At 61.1% G+C, this 23,089-nt stretch overlaps 1 protein-coding gene and 2 non-coding genes across 7 annotated transcripts; 1 reads left to right on the top strand and 2 right to left on the bottom strand.

Annotated features, from left to right (window-relative positions):
* Positions 1-86: 86 nt before the first annotated feature.
* On the bottom strand, positions 87-160 carry TRNAN-GUU. The gene has a single exon. It is a non-coding gene; the product is annotated as a tRNA-Asn (tRNA).
* Positions 161-301: 141 nt separating this feature from the next.
* Positions 302-374, top strand: TRNAF-GAA. Its single transcript has one exon. It is a non-coding gene; the product is annotated as a tRNA-Phe (tRNA).
* A 2,197-nt stretch (positions 375-2,571) lies between these two features.
* Positions 2,572-20,090, bottom strand: PWWP3A (PWWP domain containing 3A, DNA repair factor). 5 transcript variants are annotated; one of them, XM_030335825.1, is made up of 15 exons: positions 20,051-20,090; positions 19,058-19,183; positions 18,347-18,432; positions 17,169-17,239; positions 16,937-17,047; positions 14,852-15,679; positions 13,581-13,682; positions 11,636-11,706; positions 10,205-10,281; positions 9,469-9,529; positions 7,636-7,711; positions 7,214-7,309; positions 6,238-6,674; positions 4,643-4,731; positions 2,572-2,896 (listed from the first exon to the last, which is right to left on the bottom strand). In XM_030335825.1, exons 2-15 carry the CDS (start codon positions 19,112-19,114, stop codon positions 2,842-2,844), a joined length of 2,217 nt encoding a protein of 738 aa, XP_030191685.1. In that variant the 5' UTR covers positions 19,115-19,183; positions 20,051-20,090; the 3' UTR covers positions 2,572-2,841. The 5 variants fall into 5 exon arrangements, with proteins under 5 accessions (XP_030191685.1, XP_030191700.1, XP_030191693.1 ...); XM_030335840.1 differs by having other exon boundaries at positions 7,214-7,264; XM_030335833.1 differs by lacking the exon at positions 20,051-20,090 and adding an exon at positions 19,938-19,961.
* Positions 20,091-23,089: the final 2,999 nt, after the last annotated feature.

Below are 23,089 nucleotides of genomic sequence, written 5' to 3'. Positions count from 1 at the left end.
GGGGGGGGGGGGCGCGAGGAGCGTCCCGGCAAAAGCAGGGGCGTCGCTCGCCGTCTCCTTACCTCAGCAACAAAAGTCCAAAAGTGCGTCCCTGGGTGGGCTCGAACCACCAACCTTTCGGTTAACAGCCGAACGCGCTAACCGATTGCGCCACAGAGACGGCGCTGCCGCCCGGCGCCCCGCGAGGCTTTATGAGGCTCGCGCGGCCGGGACGCAAGACGCCGGCCGAGGCGGCGCGCGGGCGGCGCGGTGCGGCGCGGCGCGGGGGAGGACTCCGGGCGAGAGCGGCCCCTGCCGCCCCGCCGAAATAGCTCAGCTGGGAGAGCGTTAGACTGAAGATCTAAAGGTCCCTGGTTCGATCCCGGGTTTCGGCAGCCGTTTTGACGCCCCTGCAGAGAGGGAAGTCCCCTCTGCTGGGCGGGCGGGGAGCTGCTTCCGCCCACCACCACCACCACCACCACCACCACCCCAATGTCACCCCGGGCCAGCGTGGGTGGGACAGAAACCAGAACGGGACCCTCACAACCCTTGCCCCACCCCCTGGACCACGATTCCAGCCCATTCGGTCAAAACCCACCAAACAGAGTTGGCAAAAACACTTGCCGCTTGCGTGTCACTGAATTCTTAAGATCCTTCTGCTCCATTTTACACTTGGGGACGCAGGCTCACATCTGCAAGCGCAGGTGAGCAGCAGGTTGGCCTCCAGGCGGGACAAGTCCGTCGGGTCCTGGAGCCCCCGCCGGGTCTGGCTCCAACGAGGAGCTCCAGGCCCCTTCCCATTTCCTTCCCACTACCCACTAGCCTGTGGAGCTGGATTTCTTTTTAAATTTAAATAAACTTTGCATTTCGGAATAATTTTAGGCTCGAAAAAGTCGCCAACACAGAATTCCCATGTACCCAACACCCAGTCCCCTGTCGTCAGCACCTGCGGCAATTCGCGAACCAAAGTGAACATAGATAGTTTTAATGGAAGTCTGAGCCTTATTCACCTTTCATTTTCCTGGAACGTCCTTGCCCCGTGAGCGAGGAGAGCAAGGGAGGAGAGCGAGCTACCCGGAGCGGAGCCCCCAGCCCATCTGACGGCTACCCCACGAGGCGCCAGAGTCATGGCCAGCATGCTCTTGGGTTTCCAATCCACCACTAGGTCCTGGGGTACTCCGTTATTCAAGAGGGGGCACCCGCAGGGGCAAAGGGCACGCGAGGCTGGTTGATGGAGGGGGAGGGGAGGTGCCCCCCCCCCGAGCCTGATGGAGAACCCCCCCACAAGGGCAGGCCGGCTGGGGGAGCAGAACCTGGAACGGGGACGGCACGCATCCGGCAGGGGACTGTGAATTGGGGACCGGGGGACCCGGGACGGTGGGGGATGGGCAGTTTCTTGAACAGATGTTCAGATTCTTACCCCGTACACGGTACGTGACTTTTGTTTTTTGTAAAGTTTATTTGTTTTGAGAGAGAGCGCCAGTGGAGGAGGGACAGAGACAGAAGACAGAGGATTCCAAGCAGGCTCCGTGCCGTCACCTCAGAGCCCCACACAGGGCTCGAATCGATACGAACCTTGGGACCGGGCCCTAAGCCAAAATCAAGGGTCAGATGCTTAACTGACTGAGCCACCCAGGCGCCCTGCTTTTAAGATTTTACTTTTAAGTAACCTCTAGTGGGCCCGATGGGGGGCTCTAACCTACCAAGAGTCAAGGCACCACCTGAGCCAGCAAGGTATCCCCACCCCCACCCCCCAGCACCGAAATAATTCAAGATTCTTTTTTTAGATAAGCAGTAGACTTGAAGAGGTACCGAGGTGCGTGCAAGGACATCCCCATCCCAAGAAGTAGGGATGGGGGCGAGCGGTGACCACAGGAAGAGGTGGGACCGTTGCTTTGCGCCTCCGGGCCGGGGTTTCGAAACGAACCTCCCCTCCGTGGACTTCCAAGTACAACCTTCCGTCAGCTTACAGTAAATAATTCATTTGAGCACGGCTGTGACAGGTCGCCAGATGTCTGGGACTCTGTGCAAGGCCCGGCCAGGTGAAACTAAGTCAAGATCCTTTACGTGGCAGGTCACCAAAGGTCAGGGTCCCGAGCTGGGGACGCTCAGGCCATCGGGGTGACGAGACCTGCCCCCTTTCTTTGTGTCGGGGCAGGAACGGGAGCCTGGCCTCCAGACGAAGGCCGTCGTCTGCAGGAACCGGCCGGGCCGGAGTGGCACTCGCGGCCCCGACGGCGCGACCCCATGGCCGCACACACAACGACCTCTGCCGTTGCGAGTATGACGTCACAGCTCTCCAGGCAGATCAGCTACCCCGGGGGCCTGCCGGTGAGATGATGCTCCGCACCAGGCCGGACACGGCCACGCGTGAAAATGCACGCGATGGGACACCGTGGTGGCGGGCTCGCACTGTGACGCGCGCCCCACGCGGGGACGGAGTGGAACGAGGCCGTCGCCAAGTGTACGTTCCACGTGTTCTCGTGCACGAGGAGTCCCAGCGAATGCTACAGCACGAGATACCGGAGCGACACCGTGGACTCAGGGCCCACCTGGGGACAGACACAGGCAATCTGGAGGCAGACACGCACGTCGGGCTGTTTTAAAACTCTTTAATACTGGATACAATGCTTTTTAACATAAAAAAACAAATGTGCGCCTTATGTTAAACAATACAGCACAGTCGCAAATGATAATACGAAGGAAAATAAAAACATTTGCTTCAAAAACCTTTCAGGAACTGTACCTTCCAAAAAAAGCCAGGAAAACGGAAGCCACAGCTGAGAAGCACGCACACTCCAGCCCCCGTGAGGATGGCACGGACCCACCGGCCACAGGACCCGCGCAGCAGCCCCTCCAGCGTCAGCACCGCTGACTCCTCTCTTCCAGGAGCTGGTTATCAAACATTTCTTTTTCCCTTCGGAAAATAAAAGGAGATAACCTCATTTTAATAATTCATTGTGTCTTTTTTTTTTTTAGTGTTCGTTTATTCTTCAGAGACAGAGCGTGAGCAGGGGAGGGGCAGAGAGAGGAGACACAGAATCCCAAGCAGGCTCCAGGCTCTGAGCCCAACGCGGGGCTTGAACCCACGAGCCACAGGATCATGACCTGAGCAGAAGCCTCATGCTTAACCGACTGAGCCACCCAGGTGCCCCAGGAATTCACTGTGTCTTCAAGAGTGGGAAAGAGTCGGTGTTCCGTGGGGACAGGGTCTCAGTTTAGGGAGACAGAAAGTTCTGGAGACAGACGCTGGGGGCAAGACAGCTGGGGGCAAGCCGCTGAGCTGTGCGTGTGGAGACAGTCGAAGAAGGCGAATTCTGTGTTACGCGCATCTCACGATTTTTTTTAAATAAACTCTTTAAAGAAAGTGAAATATCAGACTGTCCTCGCTAAGCACACCCTGCTAAGGAATCACGTGACCGAGGCACGGCGCGTCACACTTGTCCAGGCGGCCACAGTGACAGAAGTCACGGACGCAGACGGCGCCTAGCGAAGCGCCTGCAAGTCCACGTGAGCACGCGGCTCCGGCGGAACGTGAGGCCGCTTTGTGGGGCAGGAAGACCGGCCGCCCTGCCCTCGGTTCGAGGCCACGTCCCTGGGGTCCGTCATCGGCACGGCCAGCGTCATCTCCGTGGTGCCCGACACGTTCGTGGCAGGTAAAGGGTGCGGATACTCCCGACGCTCTGACGCCGGCGACCCAGAGCAGCAGCAAAGCGTGAAGACGGAGCCGTCCTCACCGGCGGAGCGGCCGGTCCCCGAGAGGCGCTCCGGACACGGGCGCCCCCGCCCCGCTCGCCCGAGAACGGCGTTCCCTATCTGTGTGTGGACGGAGACCCAGGGCCAGAGACACCGAGTTTCCCAAAGGCCCTTCTTGGTCTGCTTAGTGCAGCCGGGTCAACCCTCCCGCACGCAGAGCCACACTGGCTCTTCCGTGGACAGTGACGCGGGAGGCCGCCCCACCCGCCGAGGCGCACACCAGCAGCCCGGGGCGGTGTGCCCAGCTGGCCCCGGACACAGACCCTGGCCCGTGACTCTAGTTGAGTCCTCAGCCTGTCACAGCCTCGCGGGCCCCGCCTGTTCCCAGCGAGGCCTGGCAGCAAGCCCAGAGACAGGATTAGGGGCTCTGGGGCCAAAAACCCAAGGGCGGTGAACTGTGCCGACGGAAGAGAAACATCTTGATCACCACATTCTTCTGACCGGCTAGGAATGGGCCAGGGCGAGTGCCGCCACGTAATCCTACTGTGTTTTCTCAGCGGCCACGGCATCGGGGCAAGGGGGAGAGAGTCTGAAATGAGTGACTGCAAACCGCGATCGGGCTCAGCAAGGCTGGCACGCGTCCAGGGAGCGGGCCCGGCGCACGGCCTGCGGACCGTGGCGCGGGCCTGGGCTTGGGTCCAGATCTGCCTGCCCTGACCAGCTCGGGGACCCCGGGCCCCTGTCCAGACTCGCCAGCGGGGAACGTCCACCGCTGGCTTCGCTGGGTCCCCCCCCCCGGCAACTCCCGGCCAAGCGCCAACGTGCATTCCGACCGTTCACGATTCGTTCCCCCACCGGGAACCCGAGCCAGCGTGTCAGGAAGAGGGCCCGGGTCACAGCCGCCAGCGAACACGAGCCCTTCCAGACTCGCTGCCGCCGCTCGGGGGCGGCGCCCGGAGCAGCCTACCGGTAGCTGAGCGAAGGTCCTCGGAGGTACTTCGCCTCGGCCGTCTCGTAATCCACGGCGTCCACCGCAGCGATCGCACAGATGATGGCCTGCAAGAGGGCAGGGGGCGCTCAGCCACGGGCGGTGGGCCCACGCCGCACACGGGGCTCGAGGGATGGGCGTGGGGCCCGGGGCGACTTCGGACCAGCCTCCACAAACGCGCACAGATTCCCTGAAGTCTCTGGACGTTTTTGAATGGCGTCAGTAATGCCGTGTCTTGGGGACGAGGGAGAGAGTTCGTGTCACTAGCAGCAGAGAATGGAAGGCGGGACCCAAACCAACCGGGATGTTTTAGAAAAGTTGTAAGCTTACTGTTCACACCACAGGGAAAACTACAAGACTGATGGTCCGAGCACGCGGTACGTCCGGTGTTGAGTCCTCGTTCACTTTGTTAGATAACGGAATCATGGTTACGTCAGAAAGCCTTTTCAAAGAGCCTGTACGGGGCGCCCGGCAGGCTGGGCTCGTGGAGACCGTGACTCTTGGTTTCTGGGCCCCGAGCTTAGGCCGCCGTCGGGCATAGACGCTACTTGAAAATACAATCTTTAGGGGCGCTGGGGTGGCTCGGTCAGTCGAGCGTCCGACTCTGGCTCACATCACGATCTCGCGGTTTGTGATTTCAAGCCCCACCTCGGGCTCACTGCTGTCAGTGCAGACCCCACCTCGGATCCTCTGGCCTCCGCCCCTCTCCTGCTTACACTCTCCCAAAAATAAATACTGAAAAAAATCTTTACAGCCCCCCCCCCCGACCCGGGCACTGCTGACGTCGGGGCACGTTACTCTTGGGGGTGTCCCGGGCACTGTGGGGGTTCAGCAGCATCCCAGGCCCCACCTGCTGGGTGCCTGGAGCCCCCTCAGCGGGAACCACAGCCGTCCCCGCACGGGGACCAGCATCTCTGGGGCAGAACCACCCTATTTGAGAGACACACACTGAAGTACTTCAGGACCAACAACTGGGGATCTCCCCCCGTAGTTATGTGAAGAGAGCTAGAGGTACAAACGGAGAGAGGCCACCATTCCACACGGGCTACGTGACAGTGTTTTACTTTTATACCAATCTGAAAGCTTCCAGTTTGTATAAAGTTACGGGTTTTTGAGCACGGTAATTTTCTGCACGCACACGTACACGCGAGCAAAGCCCCTGACCCTCCAGATAACCGGCGGGGTCTCATGTGCTCCTGCCCGGCAAACCCCAGCTGCTGCATCTCTCCAAGCAGCTCCCGTTCTGGAAAAGTCCTCGTGTGCATACACGGACAAAGCGCTCAGCTCTCGTTCTCCCCTCCCCTCTCCCCCCCACCGGCCACGAGGCTTAACCACGGAGGCCGTCACACCACCCACAGACAGGAGCAGAAGGGCGGGTGCCTGGCTCCACACCACGATGCCCCGCTCCCCCGCCCCCCGCAGACTTCCGGAGACCCCAGCCCCAGAGCAACCCCCCGCCCCGTACACTGTGGACGGCGCCCCGGCTTCCGGGCAGAGCTGGGAGGGGCTCTCGCCGGGCGCCGGCTGCCGACCCCCCACCCCTCACCGCACGGAACCGGCCTGCGGCCACTCACTTCAGGCAGAAGAACGTCCAGGACGAAGCGGATCCTGTCGGCGTTGATCCGCGCCAGCGCCCTGCTGCCCGTCTCCTGGTAGACACCCTGGAGGTATTTCACCACCAGGTCCAGCTGCTCCTCGTCCTCCAGGTACGTCTCCACGCAGGTCACGTACTGGCCCGAGTTCAGGAAGGTCTTCAGCCACCGGGACGGCTTCCTGTTCCTCAGGATGGCCCGCAGGTGGCCCTCGGCGCCCCTGGCCTTCACAATGTACTCCACCAGCTTCTGGTTGGCCCGGTCCCGGGCAGCCCGCGAGCGGTCGGGGAGGACCTTCCTGCGAGGCCGCCTCCTTCCCTGAGGGCTCCCCGCCACAGGCTCCTCAGGGTCCCCCTTGCTCAGCTGGGGAAACCTGGTCCCCAACACGTCCTGCTGGATGGACTTGCGGACAGGGTAACCTGCGGAGCACCGACACGTCCTGGGACCGCCGGCCCGGCCGAGAGGACTTCCCGCCACCTCCCGTCGCTAACTGTGGCGCTCGGGCTGCGGGGGAGAGGCCCCGGGCCCCCGGGGAGGGCCCAAGGCAACACGCACAAGGCCTCCTCCTCTGACGGGTCCTCACATCCCTCCCCAGCTCGGCCCGATCCGAGTGTGGCCCAGGAGAGCGGAGCCGAGCGGAACCCCCGGGCCCCCCGAGGAAGCACGGACTCCTCCGGCCCCACACCGGCAGCCGGGGACAAGGGGCTGCGGCGTACCCGTCGGTTAACCGAAGACCCGGGCCACGGGGAAGGCAGGCGCGAAGCACCGCCAGCCACGCTTTAGAGGTGAGGCCCGGTGCCCAGCGGACAGGGGGCAGGAGGCACGGCGGGGCTTGCCCCTGGAGACCCAGGCTCAGGCTCGGGCTACGGCACGGCCCATCCACCCAGACATCCCCTCCCGAGCTTCAGACACCGAAGACAACTGCTTCGCGGCTCTGAAGAGGAGTCAGCGGACTTACTTATATCAGCCGCGTAATATTCCAGGAAGGAGCCAGCAAAAGAGCCACAGCCTGCAGAGGGGGCAGGGGGGAGCCCGGTCACCATCAGAGGCGGCTCTGGAAATGCCCCAGGGTGGCTGGGTCAGGACACCTGCGTCACGTCGGCACCACCCAGACCGCTTCCAGCTGACGGAGCCCAGCACTGCCGTCAGGGTGCCTCATGGCGCAGGGGGTGCCCAGAAGGGCCGCCGTCTAGACTCCCAACAACAGAACCTGGGGCACACGGCGGCCAGCTCTCCACCTCCCGTCCACACCTAGCAGCTTGGCCCTCACCTCTGCCGGGGACGAGGCTGCCCCGGGCCCAGGCAGGGAACCCACGGAAGCAGGCCTGCGCCCCGGCGCCCAGGCCGCCCCTCTGTCTGAGGGCTCGCGGGCCCACCTACCGAGCCGGACCCTGTAGTCCGTGATCAGGGAGACGCACCAGCCGATGGCCTGGTCGAAGTCCTCCTTGGCTTCGTTCTGCAACGACATGGCCCGGACGCAGACGTGAGCGGGAGGCCACGGGGGCTCCTGCGCCCGTCTCCACGCCCCGGCTCCCGCGTCCGGCCAGCAGACGCATGCCGGGTGCGGCAATGCACACGGAGGCCCAGGTCTGGGGCCCGAGCTGCTCGGAAAGGGGTCACGTGTGAGCTGAGCACTTCAGGACAGGAGAGCTGGGGACTCTACAGGACAGAGGCGGACGCCCCCACATGCGGCTGGCGTCACCCTCACACAGCAAGACTTGAAAGTCACACAACGTAAACCCTTCCAAGGGGACTCTCGGCGTCCTCTGCTCGGGACAGCGCCGGGTCGGTCGGGAGCAGGGCCGCCCGAGGAGGAAGGACACTTGGCCACTGGGGGGGGGGGGCGGGGGGCTCCCGCCTATGCCTCGAGGTTTTCGCCTGCAAACCGAGGACCCCCGAGCCGGGACGGGGACCCGCTACCTGAGCTCCACCTCCCGGGCCACCTCAGCCCGGCCTCCTCCTGTGGGACAGAGGCAGCGCAGGCGGCTCTGGAGGGAGGGGGGCTCTGGGCTCGGCTGGGCTTGCGGAGCGGCCCCTGGGACAGCAGGTGCTCATCAGGGAAGCACAGGGCACGGCCCGTGGCCTTGACACCAGGACCAAAGCGGTGCAAAGAGTCGCTCCAGGAGGGGGCGCTCCTTCGGCCAGACCGGCCTCTCGGAGACCCCGCGCTGCCACCCCACAGGTCAGCAGGAAAACAGGGAACAGGCACCATCCCAGCGTCTGGATCACGCGAGGCCACGTGCCATCTTTGTCACAAAACACAATTCTTCACGTGGTTAGAGCACGCAGACCTCAAAGCAAGACTCCTGTCCTCCTCTCCAACTCCTCCGCCCTGGGAAAGCTCCCGGAGCCCCGACGGGGGACTGTGTTTCAGGGGGCGTGGAAGGTCCTGAGGCCACGGCAGGCCCCCTTAGAGAAAGAGACCCCGCCGACGGGCACCCTGACAGGGACAGGGAGCCCAGCACAGGCTGCTGCTCAGGGGCCAAAGTGAGGTCACAGCAGACGAGACAGACGGACGGCACGGCCAGGGCACAGACATACTCCCGTCGGCAGGAGGAGGAGGAGGAGGAGGAGGAGGAGGAGGAGGAGGAGGAGGAGGGTGCCACCTTCCAGACGCCACCCACAGTCCTCAGAACCACACAACCCCTGGGGGGCCTCCACCCTTGAGGCCCCGGGAAATCCTGGCAAACAGCAGGGACAAGCCGCTCCCCCTACAGGAGGCTTCACCGTGACCTGAACTCCAGGAAGCCGCTCCCCAGGCTGGGAAAAGACCGGCACCCGAGGGAGGCCAGCAGGCCCCTACCCCCCGCCCCCCAGCCGGCCTCGCGTTTTGAAAGCTGGCGTCTCAGAGTCAAACAGACCACGTGTTCTATGGACACGTGGCTCGTGGGCTCGTTGTACAATCAAGAGTCGACCACGGCGCTTCGGCGCGGGGTCTCGGCCATCGGGAAGCCCAGGAAGCCCCTGTGGGGCACCGTCGCGGTCTCTGTCACTCGGGCGGCCTCTGCACGACGGCCCGCAGAAGGGGCCGGCCTCGCACCGGGCAAACCGTCCTCTGCGCCAAAGCCCCACCTGTACGACGAGGGGACGGCTGGCAACCTCCCCTGGGATCGTGGTCCCCACCAGGCACAGTGCCGCGGACCAGATCACGCGGGGAGCAGAGCCACCAGCCGCCAAGGGAGTCATTTATAGTAACACCGACAATCCACCTACCAGAAGTTCCTGTTTCTCTTTGCAGTCAAAGTGCTTCAATCTCCGGAGAGACACGGTGATGCTAGAAGCAGACGAGCAAAGCTTAACACGAAGGAACCCGACCTCCCGACATGAGAAAACGCCTCCCTTTCCTCTGCTGAAACCAGTCAGGGCCACGGGGGCCTATGCCAGCACCGGCTTCCTGATCGAAGGCCATCGCTCTCCGGGCTGCCCGAGGAAGCCCCTCAGAGACAGGCCCGGCAGGTGACCGGCAGGCCCCGAGAGGACCCCTAGGGGACACAGCCGAGGACGCCCACGGGAGGCGGAGGCAGCAACCCAGGGCCAGAGGGTCAGAGGCCAGCTCTACGTGTTCGCCTCCAAAACGTGTTTCTGAAGTGCCCTTTGAGCAGAAGGGGATGTTCGTGTGCATTTTCATCCCAGGACAGGGGACCAGTAGAGGGTGACCAGACAACCAAGCAAATGGCGGAAGTCGGGGAGGCAGGCCGCCGCTCACAGCACCCGCCCGAGTCACAGTATGGTTTGTGGGGAATGGCGGGATCCAAGGGGTGTCCGGGCCTCACTTCAGAGCCGGCAGATAGAGCGCGGACAACTGGACCGTCTGACCGGTCCCTCTGTCTGGATTCTTACCCCGGGAGCTGGATCACAGGGCCCCCCCCCCCACCCCCCGACCTCAGTGCCCCCGAGCGGCCAGGCCTTCACCGGGGAACCGTCTACAGAGAGCAGAGAGCTGGGTTACCCTCTCCCTTTCGGGTCCATGTGCCCCTCAATGAAGAGCACGCTGGCTTTCTTCTCCCTTCGCCGGACGCTCTTGACCTGTTGGCAAATCCGAGAAAACAAAGCATCAAGAACCCAGAAGAAGGCACGGGTCTGAAATACGCTCTTGACACGTTTCCGTTGTGCAGACGGACACGAGCGGCGCGTGGCCAGGAACGTGGCCGGCCGGGAGAATGGACAAAGTCCGCGTGGGACACGCTCAAACACCGCCCGGCTGCTTCGTGCACTGCCGTCAGCGCTCACAGTGGAGCAGGACCACGCGGGCTTTGCTTTCTTTTCTTTTGTGACACAGAGCGCGAAGCCCACTGCTTCTGACCACCTGTGCGTGTGACACGCCTGCCTCAGCAGGGCAAGCTCACCCTCATTTTCAGGACGAGAAACGTGAACAGAGAGAGTGGCGACCAGCCGAGGACACAGGGAAGCAGGGTGCCTGACTCTGGCCAGCCTCCCCGCCCCCCTGGCACCCCTCCGGGTCCCCGGCTCAGCCATAAACCGAGGGCGCACCCCAGGAACCTGTGAGCTTGGAGATCCGCTCCCCAGCGGGGCCCCCAGGGCACTGGCGAAAAGGAGGAGGTCCGGGAAAAGGTGCCAATCGCAAGGGGCACGCGAGTGCTGAAAGTAAGCCGAGGGGCCCCGATCGACGACTCCCCACAACTGTGACAAGACGCTGACCCGAGGACCACCCCCCCCCCCCCCTTCTACCTGAGCCTGTGCTCGAGCCACACGTTCTGCCCATATGCGAACCACACTTGCTGCTACGGCCAGTCAGCCCCATCCACGGAGGCCAGCCTCGCAGCAACAGGAATGTCTCCCGACTCCGGCAAACGTCTTCCTTATTACACGTCACTGTCTCTGACCGCGAGTTAAAGAACTACAGCTAGCATTGCAGGGTCCCGTCCACACCACTGGGGCACAGAGGAGGATATGGGATGGAGGGGCTGACAGCCAGGATGCTGCCTTTGCCCAAAAATAAACGGACAGCCTGCAGCGTCCCGGCCTGGAGAAAGCCGGGAGTTCGCTGCGCTGGGGCTCAGTCACCACATGTGCACAACCGGCCCCTGTCCCAAAACCTCACCCAGCTCGATGCTTCCGCGGGGGAAAGGCTTCAAGCGCACAACGTCAGACACGAGCAAATCGCAGACCTCCCTTCAGGCAGGTTTTCCTGAGCCTGCCCGGCAGAGATGGGGCCCAGGACCCTCACACTCAACTGCGCCCAAATGATCAAACACCCCTTACTCAGGCAAACGTCTCCAGAAACCTTGCTCGTAATTATAAGCCCATCGGTTTTCCCCGGGGAAAATATCTGCCGGCGTCCAAACGACAACAGCAGAGCGCGAGTGAGCCGAAGGGTGGGGGTTGCTGCGGCGGCCCCCGGAGCCGGTCCCATGCTCACCACTGCTGGCCAGAAGGGGTACTTCTGGTGTTTCAGCCAGACCAGCATTCCTACTTCAAAGGAGCGTGGTTCTAGAATTAAAAAGAAACAAAAACAAAAAGAACATTAAGTTAGCTCCCTATCATGCACCAGATTCAACAACTTAAGAGAAAACAATTGTTGGGACTTGGCCTGAATCTGACGCGCCCTAACTCCGGTCAGAGACCCCAGCGGCTGGGACGGCATCCAAGGGCCAGTCGTGAGCACGCCCTGTGGTTAAGAGCTGGTTTCTTCACGGGACGATACGCCTGGTCATGCAGGTGGTGACGTGGGAAGGTGCCAAGCAGGGGGCACTCAGTACTACCTTTGCCACTTGCCTGTAAATCTCAAATTCTTCCAAAGTAGAACATTTTTTAAAAAGCGTGGCACAGAAACCCCAACGCGAGAACCAGATTCCCAGGAGGCTCATCAGTCTGAAAAACGGGACTCTTAAAAAGCAAAAAATAAAAAATAAAAAAAACCCAAAAGGAATCGCTGAAATCATCATTTGCTAACTCTGTGTTTGTGAACAAAGTTTGACAGGATTTCCGGCCCCAAACCACCACACTGCAGAACAGAATCACAGTTGGAACTGAGACAATCAGGTCACAAAACCCCGCAGACACGAGGCCGCCCTTCCCTGCCTGCGGAGCCGCCCCGGCGACCAGCGGGCGCAGCGACAGGAGCACGGCCGGCCGGCGAGCGGACGCCTGGCATCCATCTGGCAAAAAGCACCCAGTTTCTGAGAGAGCCGTCAGGGCCCCGGGAGGACAAACAGGTCTGGGGAAACACCCAGACGGACGTCAGGCTGCCGGGGGGGACGGGGAGAAGACCAAACCAGATGGAAGCACAAAACAGGGCCGAGAACAAGTGCGGCGGCTTCTCGGGGCCATGGGGACCCAGCAACCCCCTCCGCTGGAAGCGGCCGAGAAGAAAACGCCCTTGAGGAAGAAGGCCCAGTGTCCCTTCTCTGGCCGGTGAGCTCTGCCCTGCTCCCTGCTCCCGGGAGCCAAGCCTACACAGAGCTCCCTCCCAGAGGTTTGTGCCCTGCAGGCTGCAGCCCCCCATGGTGGAACTATCTAGATAACTGAAGGTGGGGGAGGGCTCAGTAAGTAACAAATCGTTGCCATGAAGAGTCATCGGAAGACCATGCGGAAATGTAAAGCGTGTCTGGTCAACAAGTTACAAAAAGGAAAACCGCACGGAACGGGGCATGTCTGGCGAAAAGAGCCGAGTCATAAGAGCGCGACCGGCACGGTGGCCTCCCGGGGTACGGTGGGGGCGACCCTCGAAGGAGGGGTTCCCCCACACTGTACTCTTTCTGCGACATCTTGTGAATCTATATATTTCATGACGAAAAGGCTAAAAAATATCGACTACGTTCAAACGGATAGCTCAGGAGTAAGTCTAAACAGAAAATTCGTTCTGAACGATTTACTCCGGGAAACAGACTAACGTGCTGTCGGTCGCTGGTTCAGGATCCAGGTCCGCGCCTCCCACCCTTCCACAGGGGGCCAGGGCACCTCCCCGCACGCATGTTTGCCGGGGGCCCGCAGCACGTGTGGGAGGGGCCCCGGGCCGGAGACCCTGCATCTCCGGACACGCGTGCAAACGCCATCCCCAAAGGTCCGCGGGCGGCACCGGGCCGCCCCCCCCCCCAAGAGTGGCGACGGACCCCTCTCTCCACTTGGCTGTCCTTCCTTCCCACGGAGGGGACTGGACGACACAGAAAGGAAGCCGCGAGCTGGCAGGGAGGGCTGGCCCGTCTCCTCCCAGGGAGTCGCCCTCCCCTTTGTGTGGTGATCCTTGTCAAGACAGAGTGCGCAGAACGCGGCACTTCTGAAGCTTCCGAAGCTGTCAGTGCAGCAGGAGGAAACCGAACTGGCCAGGGGCCGTCAGCCCCCGCGCCCCACGCCCCGCACCTTACCGTGGTACAACAGGATGCGGGGGGGCTCCTCTTCGTCCTCCTCCTCCTCCAGAACGGAACGGACGGGCGCACGCTCCACGGACTCTCCCGAAGTCGGACAGGCTGCCAACGGCATCAGGCTACTTACTTTCATCTCTACCGTTCCAGGAACTCATCCCCAGAAACCGTGTCGTGATACGAGACCGTAAATGCAAAAATGAAAGGTCCCGCGTCACGCACGCTTTCACCTTGCCGGATTCAAACAGGACTCACTTTGACTAACGTACATTCCAAAGAAAAACAAACGAGAGGGAAAGGGGGTGGGGGAGAGGCAGAGAGACCGAGGGAGGGGAGAGGGCTCTCGGTCTCCGAGCACGGCCGGCACACAAAGCAGCGAGCTCCGGCAAGGCGAACGAACAGGGGCCGGGAGAACGCAGGGTCACGGGGAGAGGGGTGCAGCGCACCTCCCCGCGGTCCCCGTAGGCGCTGGGACACGGCCTCGCCGAGTTTAAACTCACAGCAGAAACCCGAGTGTGCAGCCAGGGGATCTCGAGGTACCGCACCACGCAGAAATCAGTGGGATACCGCAACGGAAAGACTGGAAGAAGCCACGGTGCGTGACTGCACGCGCACACACACACACACACACACACACACACACACACACAGAAGTGTGTCTCCGTAGGAATTCTTAAAAAGTCAGGAGCCCGGGGGCGCCTGGGTGGCTCAGTGGATTAAGTGTCCGACTTTGGCTCAGGTCACGATCTCACAGTTCGTGGGTTCAAGGCCCACGTCAGGCTCTCTGCTGACAGCACAGACCCTGCTTTGGATTCTGTGTCTCCCTCTCTACTGCCCCTTCTCCGCTTTCTCTCTCTCTCAAAAATAAATAAGCGTTAAAAAAAAAAAAAAAAAAAGTTGAAAGCGTTCCGAGTTAATCACTTCTGAGGTTCTCTCCTGTTCAACGGGACCGGCTCCTGCAGGTTTGAGCATCAGAGAGCGTGCGGGGTGCGGCCACAGCGTCCCTCAAGCACCAGGCCCGGCCTCCAGTGACCCGTCCCCTCTCCGGCTCAAAACAAAACCCAAAACACAGGGATTTGGGAGGCGCCGGGCTAGTTACAACCTGGTGGGAAAGACCACCTAAACAGGAACCAGGAAACATCTGCCCTGCGTTCTGATCTGCTCTCCTTAAGCTCTAGTTAGAAATACACCAGGACCCGGAGCCGGCCCCGCACGGACCGTGGGAGAACCCCAATCCGCCCTCTGCCAGCACAAGGCGACTCTCGGCCACAGACCTTTAGCTTCCTCCACGAGGACTCGAAGATCTCCCGTCTCCTCCGTGGACGCCCGGGGGGCAGGCAGGTGGAGTGTGGCAGCGCCGGGCAAAGCCCTGCATTTCCCAGGCCCCTGCCTGGGGGACGCCACTGCCCCCGGCTCCAGCCGCGCTGCGGGTGGCCTCTGGCCACTATCGGGGCGAGGCCGCTTGGCAGGGAGGCCTTGGGCAGCCGGGCAGGCTGGGGGCCCGGTGGGGCCAGGCAAAGGTAAGCTGGGGTCTCGTCCTTTGGCCCAGAGACCCTCCTCCTTCACGGTGGGAGGTGAGCCGGGGGCTGGCAGGCGGCTTTCTTCATCGTCTCCCTCCGAGACGGAAGGTGCGCTCTGACCCACGGCGGGCTCCCGAGCTACACTTCTTCCCCTTTTACGAGGGGTTGTCCGACTTGCACAGCACGTTCTCGACCCACGACCATCCCGAGAACCACCTCTGGCTGGTGGGACTACCAAGGCTTGTGGGCTTGCACTTTTCCTGAGCTCCTTCTTGTGGTCCACCTTGCACCTGGGGTCCTTTTGACAAGTGGGGGAACCTGACAGCCTCGGGTGGACACGTTCCCTCCTCTCGGGTCCAGATCTGCCCGGCACAGCCTCCTGGACGCAGGAAGAGGCAGGGTCACAGAGCAAGGAGGCCAGTTCCATGGGCTTCTCTCGTGAACACAGAGCGGTTCTTTCTTCCCTAGAAGGGCTTTCTTGAGGCAGACCTGTGCTCTCGTTCAAAACATCCAGGGCCACTCGAAGCGAGCGTCTGTAGGCCAGCTCCTCTAGGGGTTCAGCAGGAACCTCATTCTGGGAGGCTGCAAGAACGGGAAGCAGACAAAGCCTGGTGACGACCAAGCCACCGGTCACCCAAGGTCCTCCAAGGTCCTCGGTGGCTTTCACACCTGAAGGGAGGTCTGCCCCTCCTCAGCCACATCTTCCCCAAAGGGGGACAAGGCCACAAAACAACAGCTATTGTTTGGGGCCGCAGGGGGGGGGGCGGGGGGCGGGGGGCTCTGCTTTTCCAAAAACAACCTGACTGACCCTAACCTGCCTGGCTTACAAAGATAAATCCCTCCAGGTCACCAAACAATGCAGCCAGCTACTCAGACGCTTCCTGCTTCCCGAATTGGCTCAGCCTCACAACTGCAAATTCAATCAGGTCAAGAAAAACCCTCGCCAACCCCATAAAGAACTCGCCAGCACCGAATTCTTGGGTGGCGCCCGTGAAAGGGACCCATCGTGGGCTGGTAGGTTTTCCGTACTTCTTCGCAAAGCATTTCTAAGCCAGAAACGAGCATCACGAGCTTGAGATTTTAGCCTGACCTCCCGGCTGCAATGGTTTTATTTATTCATTCCGACACACAGACCCGGACTGCTTATTTGAACAAGATGACGGATGCAATGTCACAACTCAGCGGGCACAACACCTATTGGCACGATATTTTTCCCTGTTGAATATTAAAGGCTCCCACAAATAACCGGCCCCCGACATGATTGGAACAAATGATGAGGAGCGTCCGAGAGGTGATGGCCAACGCCACCTAAGATGTGCCCAGTGGACGCCACTTTGATCAAAAGCAGTTTTTCCAACGACATAGGAAAATAGATCCTATTTCCTAAACACCCCTGGAAGGACTCCCGGTCAGCCTTTTCACAAGACCAACAGCTCTCGGTATAGGGGGTGCGTGCCCCCACTCCAAGGCGACAGAAGACACTTCTGCTTGGTCTGCCGAGTGGCTACCAGGTGAGCAGGCACTCAGCCCCAGCACAGCGAGGCTCGGGTGCTCCCACCTAGGAAAGGCGAAGGGGTGGGTGTCGGCCTCCCATCTCCCACCGGCCTCGCCCCCACCCAGGAGGGCACTGGCACACGGGGGGCGTCCCACAGTGATGCTGGTCACATAGTCCTTTCTCCCCAGAGCCCAGCTAGGGAATGTAAATACGCAATCCACTGGTCTCAACCCCCGGGCAGAGAAAAGAGCAGCGCCAAGACCATTTCTGCAGTCTTGCTATGGGATGGGGGCGGGAGGAGAAAGGACGCGTCTTCCCCCCTCTCCTCACGGAGGCAAACGCACTCCGGGTCTCATTCTTATGTACACCGGAGGCCACGGATGCGACCAGCAGATCCCAACGCTCGCAGACGGCCGCGCAGGGAGTCCGGAACAGGATCGGTCCCAGGGTAGATTCTGCAAGGGTTTAAGAAAGCGGATCCATTTTCTTCTCCTCCTTCAGCTCAGGGTCCCCTGGGAAGCGGGGTCTTTCCATTCTCCCACGCTGTCTCTTTGTTACCTAAAGACGTGCTCTTACCCAACGTGGAAGCGATTCGTTCGATGTGAGCCATCTTCAAGGCCTCCACTTCCGTGCTCCTCACCTTAATCCTGCGGGGACAGAAACGCCCGTTACCTGCTACCAGCCAAGGCCGCGAAGACATTTTCAAACGTGTTTTTCTTTAGATGACAAAAGAGTTACATTCATTTTCTTCCTTCTCAACCTTGCGCTTAAACCAAAAGTCACGGCCAACTAGGAATTCGTGTGCCTGAGGTTAGAGGCAGTAAGGACCCTGGTGAATGTGGCTTTTTTCCCTTTTAAGACAGAAAAGGTTGGCTGGATTTAAGAGTAAAAATGAATTCAAATTGTGACTTTTATGAGGCAAATCCTACTTTCAACTACACAAACGACTCCTTTGTTAGGTTCCCAGAGTAGAAGATAATGTCACCAAAAGCTGTTTACAGCCCAGCAGGTGTGTTTTAGTTTAAAAGGATGCGCTTTCCTTTTAAACTCGAGTATTCAATTACCTTCCCAGCCGCAGGGAAAGTGTGAGCTGGGGACCAAGTGAGCTTAGGAGGCGGCTCTGAAGAGGGACGGGGACCTGGGGAAGCTGTAACCAGAGCGGACGAGGTTTTATTCTCTCTGAATTGGGAATTCTCCCGTTAGACTCAGCAATACCACAATCCTACGTGATCTGGGCATTTTAATCATTCTGGCCGATATTTTGTTCTTCTGTCACCGGATAACAAAGGAGAGTAATGCTGCCCCGTAGCCGAGCATTTGCCGTCTGAATGCTAAATAATAGCTTCTTACTGGACGGACAGGCTGAAACAGCAAACACGTCAAAACTGACAGGGGCCCGTCCCACAAGTTTCGGAGAAAAACACACGCAAATCTGCGGGAAGGAACTATCCACATGCGAACCCCAACAAGAGCTTCCCCTGCGTGTTATTTATGCTTGTTGTTTTTGCACCGCTCTCTCTCACACAGAGCCCTTCGTATAAATGTTCATTTCCAGACAGACGTTAAAAAAAAAAAAAAAAAAATCAGCGTTTGCCTCTTAAAGGTATTGTGAACACAAGTCAGTTACAGTAACTAAAGAGTTAACAAGCACTTAAGAGTTTACTTCACTTTTTGGCAGGGGGACGGTAAAAGAAATCCCACTCAGAAAAAAAGATAACATTAAAAAAAAAAAAAAAGACCCCACAACACTTAACTTTTCATCTAGGGAGAGTATCTGAACACTTAGAAAAAATTCCTTTTTCCTCTTAGTTTTTGTTGCCACCTCCGTTCTGGCCAAAACCTGTATTAAAAAAATAAAGCAGAAAACAAAACAAAACAAAACCAAAAAAAACCAAAATCCTTGTTACTAAGACACAACAAACAGTTGACGCAAAGCAGCTCTGGGCAGCGCAGCCGCGGCCGGTAACTCTTAAAATATACCACCCCCAGACCTCAGCAACCTCCTGTCTAATCCTGCCCTTCTACAGATGGGGAAACCAAGGCCCTCGGGGTCAGGGGCTGACCCAGGCGGGGAGCAGGGTCCCGGCCTGGCAGTGCAGCACTCTCCCTGTTGCGTTGCTAGAAAGCGTCCCCGAGGCACTCCCATTATTTACTACCACAAGGCTCCCTTCCAGATATTTCCTGGAATTACATACTGCCTCACAGCCCTTTTTAAAGCAGGGTCTGTTAATTTTCCTAAGTGGAGAAAAAAGGACACTTCTGGAAGCGTAACCTTGTAAGCAGCAGACCAGAAAGAACCCCATTAACCGGGGAATGCGTGAGGTTCGGTGCCAAGAGATCCGAGCGCCAACTGCTCGGGCTCAGTTATGTCACCGAAAGAACTCCTAGCTGCCTCCCGATGAAGATTTTACTTGTCACCCAAAAGGCACTTCTAATTCCTGAAATTACGCAACAACGGCTGTCACCTTTGCAGGCCATAATCGCTTTTCCCATCTGCAGAGGACATACTTGGCGTCGGTCATGACTTAGACTCATGTGGCAGGTGGTAGTGATTTGGCACAAAGTACTTGAAGGTCTGACTCGATGTGCCCCTGCAACAAAATTCGCACAGTGGTTCATAAAAGCGATAGCTGGCCACCTTAGCACAGACGGGACCCTCAAGGGCAAGGGTCACTGGGGCTTCGCCTCGAGTTAAGAGGGTCACTCCTGTAATCTTGCGCGGAGATGCTCAGCGTCAAGAAGAAACGGCTGGCCTGGGTACCCGGGGAGGCGCCCGCCCTTCTCTTGGAAATAAAATGCAGCCGCCGCCCCCCACCCCCAGGGTCTGTCTGGCTCCCGCCTAAGAGGCTCCCGAGCAACTCTTCTGCGTGCTGAAGGCCTGCCTCCCACCTTCGCACGGGAAGCGATTTAAACAAAGCTGACAACCCTCCCCCGTTTGGGGAGTGAACAGTTGCCCCCAGTTGCAAAAAAAAACAAAATGGGAGGAAACGGCCGCGCTTTTCGCCTGCTCTGGCCCTGGAAGGACGGGGACAGCTGCGGGCCGCTCGTCACCGCAGGGGACACACAGGCCTGGCTACGCACGGAGAGCAGAGGGGGGCTCGTTCGCGCACAGAGGGGCGCAGGCGGCGGGCGAAGGCGGTTGCAGACGGGGACCCGGGGAGGGACGGGGGCGCACGCAGCCGACCAGGGGCCGCGGTGGACAGAGAAAGGGGCGAAAGCGGCGGCCCCCTCCCCCCGCGCTCAACGCCCCGGGGAGGGCCTCCTTTGGGGGTTCGCTCCTCCCCCCCCCAGGCCCGGCCCGGCCGCCTCAGCCCCCGCCCGCCAACCGCGGGCCGCGGGGCTCACCGGGCGGCCGGCCTCCCCAGCGCGGTGGCCCCGAGCCCCGAGCGGAGAGCGAGGACGCCGTGGCGGCCCAACGGCGTCGGCACCCGAGCCTCCCCACCCGAGCCCGCGCTCACCGCCTCCGCCGCCGCAGCCGCCGCTCCCCGCGGGCCGGGGGCGGGGCCGGCCTGGCGGCGCCGCCAAGCTCCACCCCCGCCGCCGACCAATGGGGCGCACGCACCCGCCCCGGGCCCCGCCCCTTCCGCCTGGCTGGGCGTGAGCGCGCGGTTGACGGACAGGAGCTGGGCGGGCAGGCGGGCGCGCGCGCGCACGAGAGGCAGAGTGACTGACGGGCGCCTGGAGGGCGCGCGGGCGCGAAGCCGAGGGGCGCGTAGCGGGCGGCGAGGGCGGCCGGCCCGGCACGCGAGCCTGTGAGAGGGTTCGGCCGAGTTCCCTTTGTGAACCCGCCTCCGGGCGGCGCGGCCTGTCGAAGGCGGCCTCCCGTGGCGCGAGAGAACCTTCCAGAGCCTTCCAGAACCTTCACGTTCCTGAGGCGCCACGTGCTGCCGCGGCTCCCACGGCGCAGCCTCTGGGAGCGGCCCGGGAAGCAGGTACCAGCGCGTGGGCCGGGCCGCGGGGTCGCGCCGCTTCTCTCCAGCTTCATCCCCGGCGCTCGGCGAGGCACGACCCTCCGCAAGACGACCCCGGGGACCGCCCCCCGCCTCATGTCCAGCCGCTGTCGGGGGCGGGGGGTGAGGGAGGAGGGGAAAGCTGACGACGGGGGGGGCGGGGCTATCGCGGGAAGGGGGGGCAGAGGGGGAGGGGAGTGGATGCCCGGGGGGGCGGGGCGTAGCGGGCTGCCCCCGGGGGCGGGGCTGCCCCGGGGGCAGAGGGAAGGCGCTTCCGGCGGGCTCCCGCCTGCGGGCGCGGGTCGTGCCCCTTCCAGGCCTGACCGGGGCTCGAACGGACTGAAACTCTGCTCGAGTGTAGCTTCGGAGGCAGTTCTGGAACCGCGGTCGAATCGCTTTAGGAAATTCGGACTCCGCTGTGGTTTAGCGGCTCGCCCCCTGGGCTGCGTGTGTCCGTCGTAACCTTGGGTTTCGTGTTACTGGTTGACGAGCGAGCTTCGGGCGCTCCCGGCCCCCCCCCCCCGTCACGTTCACGGGGACGAGAGGGGTCGTCCCGCCGGGCGGGCCGGCCGCCGGGCGTTAGCGGGCAGTGCGAAGTCGGGGCTGCGGGCCTGGAGAGCCGCTTGACCAAGATCTCGTCTGTGCCCTCCGAGGGTTCGGAGCCTCCAGCCGGGGTTAGTCGTGAGGATACGGGCGGATGTGCCCCCAGGACGGGCGGATGTGCCCCAAGACGGGCGGATGTGCCCCAAGACGGGCGGATGTGCCCCAAGACAGGCGAATGTGCCCCAAGACCTGGTCAGATGTGCCCCCCAAGACAGTCGGATGTGCCCCCAAATCTGGTCAGATGTGCCCCAAGATGGGCGGATGTGCCCCAAGACCTGGTCAGATGTGCCCCAAGACCTGCGATGTGGCCCCAGGACCAGGTCGAATGTGCCCCCAGGACCTGGTCAGATGTGCCCCCAAGACAGTCGGATGTGCCCCCAAATCTGGTCAGATGTGCCCCAAGATGGGCGGATGTGCCCCAAGACCTGGTCAGATGTGCCCCAAGACCTGCGATGTGGCCCCAGGACCAGGTCGAATGTGCCCCCAGGACCTGGTCAGATGTGCCCCCAAGACAGTCGGATGTGCCCTCAAGACGGGCAAATGTGCCCCAAGACCTGGTCAGATGTGCCCCCAAGACGGACGGATGTGGCCCCAAGACCTGGTCGGATGTGCCCCCAAGACAGTCGGATGTGCCCTCAAGACGGGCAAATGTGCCCCAAGACCTGGTCAGATGTGCCCCCAAGACAGTCGGATGTGCCCCCAAATCTGGTCAGATGTGCCCCAAGATGGGCGGATGTGCCCCAAGACCTGGTCAGATGTGCCCCAAGACCTGCGATGTGGCCCCAGGACCAGGTCGAATGTGCCCCCAGGACCTGGTCAGATGTGCCCCCAAGACAGTCGGATGTGCCCTCAAGACGGGCAAATGTGCCCCAAGACCTGGTCAGATGTGCCCCCAAGACGGACGGATGTGGCCCCAAGACCTGGTCGGATGTGCCCCCAAGACAGTCGGATGTGCCCTCAAGACGGGCAAATGTGCCCCAAGACCTGGTCAGATGTGCCCCCAAGACAGTCGGATGTGCCCTCAAGACGGGCAAATGTGCCCCAAGACCTGGTCAGATGTGCCCCCAAGACAGTCGGATGTGCCCCCAAATCTGGTCAGATGTGCCCCAAGATGGGCGGATGTGCCCCAAGACCTGGTCAGATGTGCCCCAAGACCTGCGATGTGGCCCCAGGACCAGGTCGAATGTGCCCCCAGGACCTGGTCAGATGTGCCCCCAAGACAGTCGGATGTGCCCCCAAATCTGGTCAGATGTGCCCCAAGATGGGCGGATGTGCCCCAAGACCTGGTCAGATGTGCCCCAAGACCTGCGATGTGGCCCCAGGACCAGGTCGAATGTGCCCCCAGGACCTGGTCAGATGTGCCCCCAAGACAGTCGGATGTGCCCTCAAGACGGGCAAATGTGCCCCAAGACCTGGTCAGATGTGCCCCCAAGACGGACGGATGTGGCCCCAAGACCTGGTCGGATGTGCCCCCAAGACAGTCGGATGTGCCCTCAAGACGGGCAAATGTGCCCCAAGACCTGGTCAGATGTGCCCCCAAGACAGTCGGATGTGCCCCCAAATCTGGTCAGATGTGCCCCAAGATGGGCGGATGTGCCCCAAGACCTGGTCAGATGTGCCCCAAGACCTGCGATGTGGCCCCAGGACCAGGTCGAATGTGCCCCCAGGACCTGGTCAGATGTGCCCCCAAGACAGTCGGATGTGCCCTCAAGACGGGCAAATGTGCCCCAAGACCTGGTCAGATGTGCCCCCAAGACGGACGGATGTGGCCCCAAGACCTGGTCGGATGTGCCCCCAAGACAGTCGGATGTGCCCTCAAGACGGGCAAATGTGCCCCAAGACCTGGTCAGATGTGCCCCCAAGACAGTCGGATGTGCCCTCAAGACGGGCAAATGTGCCCCAAGACCTGGTCAGATGTGCCCCCAAGACAGTCGGATGTGCCCC

Source organism: Lynx canadensis, chromosome A2 (assembly GCF_007474595.2).
Source record: "Lynx canadensis isolate LIC74 chromosome A2, mLynCan4.pri.v2, whole genome shotgun sequence".
NCBI classification, from domain to species: Eukaryota; Metazoa; Chordata; class Mammalia; order Carnivora; family Felidae; genus Lynx; species Lynx canadensis.
Note: the sequence above shows the minus strand (reverse complement) of the source record. Positions and strands in the feature narration are given on the sequence as shown.